At 53.7% G+C, this 11,918-nt stretch overlaps 1 protein-coding gene across 2 annotated transcripts; it reads right to left on the minus strand.

The window, feature by feature from the left end:
• Positions 1–6: 6 nt before the first annotated feature.
• Tmem179 (transmembrane protein 179) lies at positions 7–10,036 on the minus strand. 2 transcript variants are annotated; one of them, XM_026781458.1, is made up of 5 exons: positions 9,620–10,036; positions 4,379–4,444; positions 3,337–3,474; positions 2,237–2,315; positions 7–900 (listed from the first exon to the last, which is right to left on the minus strand). In XM_026781458.1, exons 1-5 carry the CDS (start codon positions 9,922–9,924, stop codon positions 721–723), a joined length of 768 nt encoding a protein of 255 aa, XP_026637259.1. In that variant the 5' UTR covers positions 9,925–10,036; the 3' UTR covers positions 7–720. The 2 variants fall into 2 exon arrangements, with proteins under 2 accessions (XP_026637259.1, XP_005343664.1); XM_005343607.2 differs by lacking the exon at positions 4,379–4,444 and having other exon boundaries at positions 9,620–10,031.
• Between the last annotated feature and the right edge of the window lie 1,882 nt (positions 10,037–11,918).

Consider the following 11,918-nt stretch of genomic DNA (forward strand, 5'->3'; position numbering starts at 1 on the left):
GGATCACCTTGTCTGGAAATGGAAGAAGAACTCTGAGCACAACTTCAGACTAGGGTCATGAATGCACTCCCTGAAATCCAGATTGGCGGGGCCTCTTCTGCTATGGAGGCCCCGCTCCTGGAACACAGAGGATCAAGCCACCTAGAAAACCTCAAGAGTAGAGGGTGGGACTCTCCTACCACAGCAAGCAGCCCCAGATATTCTCACAGAACAGAGGACAGAGCCCAGCCCAGACCCCCACATTTGTATCAGAATCCTGCATCAGCTGCTATGGGGGACAGGGAGCAGTGCCTTCTGGGGACCTTCGCTGAAGATGCTATAGAATGGAAAGACGGCCCCTCTGGGAAGGGCAGGGACTTGGGTGTGCTGGAGCCTGTGGTGGTACAAGGAGGCTGCTAACCCAGCGCCATCAGCTCTGTTCTGCAGTCACACTCCCATCTACACACATGCTATCATACATGCACATATATGGGCCAATGGTCACACAGAGGCAGAGTAGGGATCACACTAACCAAGGCCAGGACAAGAAGCAGAAGGCACCCTAACCCGAAGTCTCCGAGTCTCTGTGCCATCACTGTCAGGCTCTCCATGGGAACACAAGTGCTCTGCTCACGGTGGGTGGGGCCAAGAGACACATGCGGAGCTGCACTGGCTAACCTGGGTGGGGCCCCAGCCACCCCTCAGTGCAGGCCTCAGGAAAGGGGGCCACCCTTGCACAGCCTAGATGACAGCACTCTTCTCCCCCTGGAAGGAGGTACGAGAGGCTGGCCTGGCCAGCAGGAGCTCCTTCTCATGAACCAGGCTGTCCAGCAGATCTTCCTGGCGGTAGTTGTGGTAAACCTTCAGGAACGCCAGGGTGGTGATCGCCAGCCAAGCCAACCACGAGGCCCACAGACCAAACTGCATGGAAGACAGAGCAGCGTCAGTGGGGGCGGGGGGCTCGTTGTGCTCTATACCCACCTCCCGGCTCTAGCTCTGCAGGCAAGGGAGGGCACACTAAGGCCAGAGGCGGGTCAACACCTGAGAGCCCATGTAAATACACCCATATTTGGCTTATTCTCTGCAGTGATGGCTATGTCCAATACCTACAAGGACCCTGGTTTGCACTGAGGCTGGGGTACTCTGCCATTCTCACCTGCACTGATGAGGATGAGGAGGAGCAGGACCTGGGTAACGCTTTCTTCCCACCCCGACCCACTGGCTCTGCAGAGTGCCTATAGATCCAAGAGCCCCTCTAGTCAGGGGAATAAATTGACCTTTATCTGCTGTTTCCAAACAGCGGGAGGAGAAACAATTAAATCAGCTCCAGGTCTGCACCGCATCAAAGTGATTCTCATTTGAGCGTGTTTGTCCTCAGACTGTGCATGCCTCTGTCTAATTGGTCCAAATCAGTTCTAAAACATCATCAGCTAAAGTTATGGGAAGGTCTCGTGGACTGTTTCAGCTCATCTCAGCAAGGAACTTTAAGGACTTCTAAGGGCTTTCGGCAGAGACAAAGATCATCTCAGTCCAGCCTTTGACACACTGGAGCGTATAGGAGCCAGACTGGGGCATGGAAGAAAGCCGCAGAGGGTGACAGCCTCATGCGTGTGGGAAGGGACAGGTGTCCATGTTCAGCCTCATCTAGGTGCTCCGAGACTGCACCACCTGTCTGGGGCACAAATGCAGACATCAAGGGACAGGAAAATCCTAAAGCTTTCCCCAGGGCCCTCAACTCCCGATGAGTCCCTGTAGTTTAGAACTCACATGAAAGGCAGGGTGAGATGGGGCCAGCATCTTCCTAGGGTTGGCCCCTCGTTTCACCCTCAGACACAGCACCAGGTGGCTCAGGGACCTTCCAGCATTCTCTGAACACTCGGAAGCACACCAGAATCCAAACCCTGTCCTTCTGGCAACCCCAGAGTCTATGCCCCTCCCCATTCTTGCTCCTCCTCCCCAACCCGTGCCCCCCTCTTCCCTCCCACCCACTCAGCACTTTCCATCCCCTGGCACCTGACCTTGCTCTGTACGTCTGCCCGTGCCTCCTCTTGCTCACCCCACACACAAGCCAAGCTCAGAGACCCGGCTCTCCTAGCTCCCTAGAGAGGGGTTCTCCTGCTACTCCCACAACCTGTACCTCCCCTGATGGCCCCACCAGATCCGAGTCTGTTTCCCTTGAATCAGGAATCTGTCTGTTGTGGTCCCTGCCCCCATCCCCAACATAACCACTTCTCTTCCCGCCTAAAACCCCACCTACCTGGGCGATAACAAACTGGTCGTAGAAGGCAGAGTTGTCCACGTTCAGCTCCAAGTCCATGTCCTGGAACTTCTTACAGCTAAAATAGCATGATGCTGAGTGGTTAGTGATGTGAGTCCCTGAGCCAAAAGGCAGCAAGCAACTAGTTGGGGAGCAGAGAACACTCCCCACGAAAAGTGAGGGGAGTTTTGTTGTCTAAGAGGAGGGAACCCCAACTGTGAAAATGCTTCTATGCAATCAGACATTTCCTTAATTAGTGATTGATGGGCCTAGCCCAGGGTGGGAGGTGCCATCCCTGGGCTGGTGGTCCTGGGTTCTATAAGAAAGCAGGCTGAGCAAGCCATGAGTATCAAGCCAGTAAGCAGCATCCTCCATGGCCTCTGCATCAGCTCCTGCCTCCAGGTCCCTGCCCTGTTTGAGTTCCTGACTTGCCTTTCTTTGATGATGGACTGTCATGTGGAAACATAAACCGAAGAAACCCTGTCCACCCCAGGTTGCTTTGGCCATGGTGTTTCATCACAGCAATAATAGTAACCCTAAGACAGAGGGAGCCGTCCCCAAAAAGGACTAAAGACAGATGCCTCTAGGAACTCCACTGCGAGTCAGCTTTGACCCCTCATTGGGTGGGAGTTGCAAATCTTTCCAGCTGGCCTTGAACACAAGGCCCAGCCTCAGCCATCTTATCTGTCTGGTACTCAGGGGTCACAGGCTGCTCAGCCTAGTCCCTCAGTTTCCCATTCTGAGATGGAAGTGATGTCCCCAAATTGTCCAGTGGCACCTTGAGGGCAGCCTCTACTCACTAACCACAGACTGCCACTGCCGCACAGTGGTGACAGGAGCTGAAACCAGCAAGTGAGGCAGGCTATGCCCGCTACGAAGCCCTGCATGATGCCTCTTGACCCACAAGGACCTTCCATGTGTGATGCTGTGGGCAACTAGGCCAGAGAAAGAGGTGCTTGATGTTGGTGGGCAGGTCGTCAGGGGCACAGGTGGGCAAAGCCTCAGACTCGGAATGGGATTCAGGAAGAAAAGCATCTTGGGATACAGGTAAGGGGTGGGTCTTCTAGGGAGGTGGCAGATAAAGCTGGGCCCAGGCATACCTGTGGGGCACAGTGCCCTTCTCCGTGATGGTGTCACACCACATGGTGAAGCCCACACTGACGATGGTGCTGGCAATGAAGACCAGGAAGACCACAAAGGCACTGAACAGGAGGTTCAGGAAGGCATAGAAGAAGGTACTGCAATGGGGCCAAGAGAGGGTGCTAAGGGAGCCATCCAGGGTGCCATCCCGAGTTGCTCCCTTCAACACAGGGAGGGGCCACATTCCCACATTTCCTGGTGAGCACCTGGGGTCCTGATGGGACTGAATGGAATCCAAGGGCCTGCTTCCCTCTCCTCCACCTCCATCCCAGCAAATGTCCGGTGCTGAGCATCCTGTCTTGTTCTCTCATGGACTCAACGTTGGGGCCTTGCCACCACTGCTGTACTGGGAAACCGGAGCCAAACCAAGAACCCCAGATATTGGGTCCCAAAGCCTGGGTGTCAGCACAGACACTGAAAACACAAGATCCCCTTCTAAGGCCACCCACTCACATAGTCACTCACAGCTATGGCTCTGAGTCCCCTCAAATACAGGCTGAAACCCAAAGCCCAAGGTGTGAGCACCAGGCCCGCTCTAATCCTTGAGCAGAGACAGTATAAGATGAGAAGACCCTCCTCCCTTCCCCTCTGCTGCCTGAGGGCCAGGGGCAGCCTGACTCCAATTCACATGTTTATGTGGGAGGTATCACCCCACCATACCCTCCAGGGTCCATAGCACTGAGCACGGCAGTCAATAAAGGACCCTGCCCACCTCCAGCCTGTGGTGGGCTTGATACTAGGTTCAAGCTAATTGTGCTCAGATTCTACACAAAGTGACAAAGATGGCTTCACAATGGGAGACTAACAGATGAGACCTTAAGAAGTGGCTGGCTGACTGCCACGTGCATTGATGATGGGCCCGTGCACCGATGTGTGCATTCCACAAGCCCTCTTGACCATATGCCAGCCGTGGACATGGAGGGCCAAGGCATAGGGACAGTGTAACCCTGACTACCCAAAATAAATAAGCTAAGAGTAACTCAGGTCACGTCGCCAACTCACCACCAATGACATCCAGCTGTCAGCAGGTGGAACCACCTGATGTCCCCAGAGATCACATGGGACTTCCTGTGAAGGACACGCAGTCTTGATGACCACTGGGCTGGCTGACAGCAGTACGTCCCAGACATCAAGGACAGGCAAGGAACGATACCCTGACACTGCTCCACTCCCCAGGGCTCTGAAGACCAATGTCAGTGGGCAAGGGCCTGTGTGGTGCCCCCACTGCTGGGAGCAGCTATGTGCCTTGCCCACTCACCCTGGGCTCATTTGCTATGCCTGTCCATGGACCCTCTGGGCACACACGGCAGTACTTGGCCCTGCCCACCTGACACCTACACCGATGTTCCTTTCAGCTGCCCGCATGGTCCCCCAAAGGCTGACCCTGGGACCAGGGCAGGACCTGGTGTCCACTGCTCTTGTGTGGTCAGAGCAGGGACTTGGTGCCTTTCTCTCCCAGAGGATCAGAACGAAGACTCGATACACTTTGTCTAGGTGGAAATGGGAAAAGGGAAAGGGGGACTTTAGCTTCCAGGGGCTGCCTCAAGCTAGTGTGTCCCTGCAAAAGGCCTCATCTTTTCCATAGGCTCCTTAGATCCCATGACCAGGAGTCTACTCTGAACAGTGCCACCTCTGGGCAGGTGGTGCTGGGTTGTACAAGAAGCAGGTGGAGCAAGCCATGGGTAGCAAGCCAGTAAGTAGTATTCTTCCTCGGCCTTTCTTTCCGTTCCCACCTCTGTGTTCCCGCCTCCATGTTTCCCCACCTTCAAGTTCCTGCCTCCAGGTTCCTGCCTCCCTTCATAATGAATGAACTAAAAGTTGTAAATTGAAATAAACCCTTTCCTCTGAGCCTTGCTTTCTCCCGAGTTCAGTACTAGGAGCCCCTCCCACAGATCACTGTGAGTGAAGGACTGCGAGCAAGCAGCCGTGCACTCTACAGTGCTCATAGATCACCCGGCTGTCCAGGACAGACCTGGACCAGGCTGGCCTGAGGACCCACTGCTCTTCCAGACCCTCAGTGAGCTCACCTGCAACCTGGACCCAGGCACAAAGTTAATATTATTGCCAGAAACTTAGGGTGTACAGAGTGGGGAGACCGAAGCTGGGGTACTTCCATGCCTGCTCACAAAGAGAAAGGGACACCTCAGTACATGGAACTCTCCTCTCTGGTAGCCTGAAAATAGAGGATATCAGTGCTCACTCAGCGGCCACTCTGGCTGTGCTGCCCCCACCAAGTCAAATGAGGCAATCAAGAGCAGCCAGAGTCAAGACTCCACAGGCAGAAGCAAGGACATAAGTCTGTCCACGTACAGAAATCCATCTCATGGGACAGCTGAGACTGAGGACTTTGGACAGGGAAAGTCTCTGCCCCTGTTGGAGAGCCTTCTGCAGTCTTCCCAAGGTCCCTGTTCACCATTAGTGTCGTCAGGGCCTGATGGTCCTAACTTCCCTGATGGTGCATCCAAACTGTTGCCTCCCACTGGCCTTTCTGAGGGCTGAGCTGGCAAGGTAAGATCGAACACAGTCCAGCATCACATCCTGTCTATCTCAGAGGGAGGAGGGCAGAGTTCCGAGATGTCTAGACAATGCAGGGCATGCACACTTGGCAGCACCTGGCTAGCCCATGTCCCTGAAGGAAGACTAGTGTAGCAGATCTGAGACACAGGTGCTGAGCCCAGCTGCCAGGCCACCGACCTGGGTCACCACCAGCCAGAAGTCTCTAGCTCTTCTAGGTTTTGTTTTGTTGTTTTGTTTTGTTTTTTTGGGGGGGGGTGTTTTGTTTTTTGTTTTTGATGTAACATGCTAAGCCTTCTAGATCTTTGAAAAATTTGATGTGCCCAAAGTCACACCTGGATCCTCTCTCCTGGATTTAGGATGCCACCCTTTTCTGTCCCTGAACACACACACCAAGGACAGGATCACACAGGGCAGTGGGTAGAGAGGCACAGCACACACAGGGTTAACCCATCTTTCTCTCACTGCATCTCAGTGTGCCCAGCCTTGGATGTGCTGTCTCCATGACGACAGTTATCCTGGGAAGCCCTGGGAGCAATCTGAAGGCTGAGCGACAGGTGTGAGCAGGCAGATGGGTTATGCTAAGCCATTGCTCCCTAGTCCGTCACTCACAGAATGCTACCAACCCCAGCTCAAAGGGCTGCTCCCGAGAAAAGCCTTAGGCACATAGCTCACCTTGGCTCTCCCATCTCCCTGACAGCACATCCCTGAGACTACAGGTGGTGGGAATTAGTCACTGAAATGGTACCCCAACCTCTGCAATGCTGCTCTGGACCCTGCCTCTTTATACCCCAAGTCTGTGCAGCCAGAGCCTGCTTAGCATGGCAAACACACCCTATACAAGGAAAGGCTGGTTCCCTTGCCATCGTATATGGCCCAAGGCTCGGCATCAACTGAGAGAGTCCCTGAAGAAGCTACAGCGTGACACTTCACCTTGGTACCGACTGTGAGGTGCCTGGGTGGCCTCTGGGACTAGCACCTATCCTCAGAATCAGAGAGGGCTTGGAGCATAACCAGACAAGCCCTCCAAATCCAGAAACTGGCAAGCCTGGTCTCCATCCTCCACATCTGGATATCCAGTGGCCCTAGAAGACATTGTCTGCTATGTGAGCTCACTGTGAATGCCTTCCTGCCTCCCGAGTTCCCTTCAATGACACAGTCTGACTGGCAATTGTGCTGGAATCCCATGTTCTCTCTCTCCATGGGGCACCTTACCCATTCCCAGCCTCTGAAGACCCAACCTTCCCAGGGGAACTGAAGGGCTGACTCAACTCCTGGCCAGGCCACGAGTCTACAATCATAACAGGGCCAGCAGTGTGGCCATGAAATAATTGCAAGCCTCGTGGTCCACACATTTTTCTGTCCCTCTCCATTGTATGGTGACTCCAGTACTCCAGGCTCTGGGTCCAGCCAGATGACAGACCAAGAAGCTGTGCGTGCACTGCCTCCTCCCCCTGGGTCTGATGAGTGGCCATGGCCTGAGCTCACTCACCAGGGCTTCGCCCCTAGTCCCACAAACTGGGCTCTGTTGAGCACTGACAGCACAGTTGGCTGACCGCCACTGGGATTGCACAGGGGACAGGGGGAAGGACAGAAGCCAGACAGCCACACGGCCCTTGCCAATAATGCCCGGTAGCCAAGCAGGACTATATGTCAGATGTCCCTGGAGATGACAAAGCTAGAATAGCCATGCTGGTCTGTGGAAGCCTGAATAGAAGGCATGCTTGGGTAAAAACAGGTGGGCATCAAGAGCTGAAGCAGAGGAAAAGAAAGCCTAATGGTTCCACAAGAGGGCAAACGAGCTGCCCAGACCTGGCCTCTGCAAAGTGTTCTGGTGTGCCAAGTCGCCTACAGTCTCCTAAATCCCTGCAGAGGCCTCAGTGGGTGTGCGACTGAAGGGCAGCACCTGCCTGTACGGCAGTCAGCCCGAAGCATAGCTCGTGAGGGAAAGCACACAGAAGGAGCCCCGAGAGCTGGGAACTCCACACCTCACCTTCATGTCTTTGAGACGGGCTTGCAATGACCACTGCGCTAGGCAGATCTCACCTACAGTGACCAAAGGAGGAAGCTGGGGCTCCAGGGTCTGCAGCTTAATCAGTGCAGTACAGTCTACCCTGTGTGACCAAGATGCCACCTGCACGCTCGGGGGCTCTTCACTTCCTCATCGCAGTCCCTGGTGTCCCACACAGACCACACATCTGGGTTCCCTCAGATCCATCTGACTAGACCATGTGTACAATGAGGCTGCCTCTCCTGCAGGAAAACCCAGAAGGACGGAGGGTGTGTCTGGGCCATCAGAGCATGGCCCTGTCTTCCCAGCAGTCACTGCCATGGCTCCTGTTCCCGCATTCCACCACCTGCCCCATCTGCACACAATGACTCCCAGGTGTGGTGACAAGAGCTCCCAAGTTCATCTGGACAGTGGAAAACTGGGGACCAAGGAGGGGTCTTGAAGAGGAACAGGGCTCTGTCCTCCAGCTGAGCAGCCTCACAGACAGGAGTTTGGTTCACTTAGCGGCTCCTAGGACTGTCCCTGGCTTCCACAGACTCCCATGGAAAACCTTAGCATAGTGAGTTGAACTGTATCACCTCAAAGCCACATCCAAATCCTAACCTTGGTACCTGTGAACATGGTTGCCTCAGGAGAAGCAGGGGACAGAAACAGCAAAAGATTATTCAAGGACAGAGGCAGGGACTGGAATGATCCAGCTCCAAGCCAAGGAACACATAGGGAGCTGGGGTCACCAGGAGTAGAAGTGTAGGAAGACTTCCACGGAGCAACTCTCAGGACACTTTGATTCTAGACTTCCAGCACCTCACCCGTGATCCTAGAAAGAGCCCCCTTCACCCAAGCCCCTGCATCCTTAGAACCCTGTGCTCATCACCCCCCCTACGACCACACACATGTGGGATGGTACCCAGGTTGCAGAGGGCTGGATCTGGGGATCCCCTCTCCAAGCAGAGCACTGCCTCTCCAGGACCCAAGAAGCCTCAGACAGGAGAGGATGGGCTCTTGGTTACCATTCACCGAGGACACCGGGTGAAATATGTTCCACTGGCTCCAGCAAAGGGACAAAGCAGGAAAGGGTGAAGAAAACCTGGAGGTACTGGGACCACAAAGCAGGACCCTACTCACTCATATCCCCTACACACACACACACACACACACACACACACACACACACACACACACACTGAGCATGCCTTCAGCCAAGGCCAGAGTGCCAGAGTTAAGAACCTCCCAGACACCCTCCGTTATATTTTCCCAAGATGGGGTGGAGGGAATAGAAGACTACCCTATCTTTCCAAAGTGTGGTCCCTTCCCCCATCCACAGGAGAGGGGTGTAGGCCCAAGACCGTTGCAGGTGGTCCCAGGTTCCCAGGGAGTGTGGCCTAGCTGAGTCAGAGAGCCCAGGCCTGTGGCCATGACAGTGCAACATCTGTACCCCCAAGGAGTTGGGGCCAGGAAGCTGGAGTCATGCTCGCTCCAGGAACAGAAGGAGATCACGTGGGTTGGACAGACGGCCTCATGGCCCCTGGGCCTGGTGTAGACAAAGGGCAGTCTGCTTAAAAGTCGTGAGGCTGAGTGTTAATACTTGCAGGCCACTGCAGCAGGAGTGGTGGAGGAACTCATGCCCCCCCCCCCGGATAGGAGGGCCTGGTAGGGAGCCAGAAGACTCGTGAGTGCTGTATCTGTCTGTTCTGGGATGCTGAGAGGCCTCCACTTACCCCTCATGTCCCTTGCAGAGGAAGAAGAGCGTGCGCCATGCGTGCGCAGCGGCCAGCAGCAGCGACAGGAGGCTGGCAAGCAGGCAGAAGCGGCAAGCGGCTGGCGGGCCCCACTCCTGCACGGTGAAGCGCTCCCGCCCCTGCATCGTCAGGTTGGCGCTCAACCACATACCCTCGGTAAATAGCAGGCAACGGCCCCGAAAGTCATGGCCATTCTCCGACAGCGGCACCACCACCACGAAGCTGAACAGAAAGGCCAAAAAGTAGCAGACGCACTGCGCGAAGAGAAAATTGTTGAGCGCCATGGCGGTGCCACGGCCGGAGAGGCCGCGAGCCGGGAAGGCGACCGCGCCGGGAGCCGGGGGCTGCAAGTCACCGGCACGGCACAGGCCTGGCCCGAACCGCGTGGGAGGATGCGCAGTGACGGCGCTTGCGGGTCTCTAGCGTTGCACGCAGACGCGTGCGCACCGGCCGAGCGTGGGGCGCGCCTGCGGTCAGAACCGGGGACAGCTCCCATTGTGGAGCGGGTAGATGGGCTGTGGGTCAGGAGACGCTGGGCAAGGCAGGAGTTTCTTGATGGGGATGTGCCTTGGGAACCTGGCTGGAGCACAAGCATCTCTCAGTCAGCTTGGGAGAGAGATGCAAGCTGTCAGTGAGGGGACCAACAGTTAGTAGCTAAGGAGGAGAAGGATGGAGTCCAGACTGTGGTCACTCCTTTCAAGGCCTTTGTGAAGTGAATGAAGGAGGGAGGCAAAGAGCGAAAGAGTCAGGTCAATAAGAATGAAGAGAGAAAGCAGGGATGGTCCAGGTATCCTTGGACTGGAGTGGGCCTGTGAGCTGTTTGCGTTTTGAGAGCCATGCCCTCAACCCCCATACAGGGGGCCTTCGTTCTGTGTGTGTAAGATAAATAATGGTTGCCCTGGGCACCTCATTAAGACCTCTTTGCTGAGATGGAACTACGGGTGCATTAATTAATAGAATTAATGACTTTTCTAGTTTCCCTTAAGACCAAGTAACCATTAGTTCAATTCCCAGAATGAGCGAGCCCCAGAGTCCTCCTTCTGGATATAGATTACATCAGCATTTTTTTTCTTCTCTGCTGCAGGCACTAAAAACTCTTTTTGTTTTATTGCTCAAGCAATATGCACTTGTTTTTCATTTCAATAAAAAATGTGTGTATATAAAGATACCAAGTTCCCTCCTCTTTCCTCCACCCTGTAATAGCATCACCACTTGTGACAATCTGATGTCTACTTATCCAGACATTTTACTCATAAGCACACTCACAAAAAAAAAAAGCTTCACACTATAGCCGTGTCCATGGATGCTTCATTCAGCCATGTGCAGCGACATTATTCCCTGTCAGCACAAGCAAATCTGTGACGTTCCATGATCAAAACTGTTCCATGGTGTATGAGACAATCCCTCTCTTCGGGGGGCATTGGATATCTCCAGTGTTGACTGTTTCCAGCCCTGATGTGTGATATCCTGGTGCCTGTGTTTGTGTGGTCTTAGAAGAAGAATATCTGGGTTGTGTGGTATGAACATTTGAAGTGGTGTTGGCGGGAATCTCCATACTCATCTCTGACAATATTGTACCCCACACACCCATGCTGCAGACCCTTCTCCCCAGCAGAGCTTTCCACTTGATTGGTGTTTCCTGGGGAAGATGGCTCGTCGATATGTAACTTGTCTTCTGCTTATCACTGGAAAGCCAAATGTCTTCTTACACTCATTACCATTTGGTAAACACCTCTACATGTAACAAATTCATTTTGCAATCTCTTGAGTACATACATGGGAGACCAGGCACAAGGTCTGAAGCAGCTACCCTTTCCTCAGAGAATTCATCCAGGGTTTCTTTCACTGCCACATCCCCCAGTTCAAACCAGAGGGAACATTTGAGAAGGTCAGCCTGTCCCATCCTGAACATGTGTGGAAATTCTATCCATTCATAAGTACTTGAAGATTTGGACAAAAAAGGGGGGGACAGATACTCATGTATGAGTTCCATTTAAACTTAAAAAAAAAATCAGGGACTGGAGAGACAAGTCCAAGAGCATTGACTTCTCTTCCAGAGGACTCAGGTTCAATTCCCAGCACTGGGAATTGGTGGAGCACAGTCATCTGTAGCTCCAGCTCCAAAAGATCGGGTAGATCAGGTGTCCTCTTCTAGCCTCTGCAAGCTCCAGGCAGACATGCAAGCTTTGCACATAGGTGCGAGCAAAATGCTCATGCACAAAAAAAAACTTTAATTTTAATTTAAAAAATCAGAGATTCTCTTAGTATTTGTATCAGT

This window comes from Microtus ochrogaster, chromosome 1 (genome assembly GCF_000317375.1).
Source record: "Microtus ochrogaster isolate Prairie Vole_2 chromosome 1, MicOch1.0, whole genome shotgun sequence".
In the NCBI taxonomy this organism is placed as follows: Eukaryota; Metazoa; Chordata; class Mammalia; order Rodentia; family Cricetidae; genus Microtus; species Microtus ochrogaster.

Bases quoted from the DNA above. Each gene is read 5' to 3' on its own strand.
- Tmem179 (XM_026781458.1), bottom strand. From the start codon at position 9,924: ATGGCGCTCAACAATTTTCTCTTCGCGCAGTGCGTCTGCTACTTTTTG. The intron at 2,316-3,336 runs GTATGCCTGGGC...ATGCTATTTTAG, and splicing joins AAGGGCACTGTGCCCCACAG to CTGTAAGAAGTTCCAGGACA. The intron at 901-2,236 runs GTAGGTGGGGTT...TCTTCCATGCAG, and splicing joins ACCAGTTTGTTATCGCCCAG to TTTGGTCTGTGGGCCTCGTG.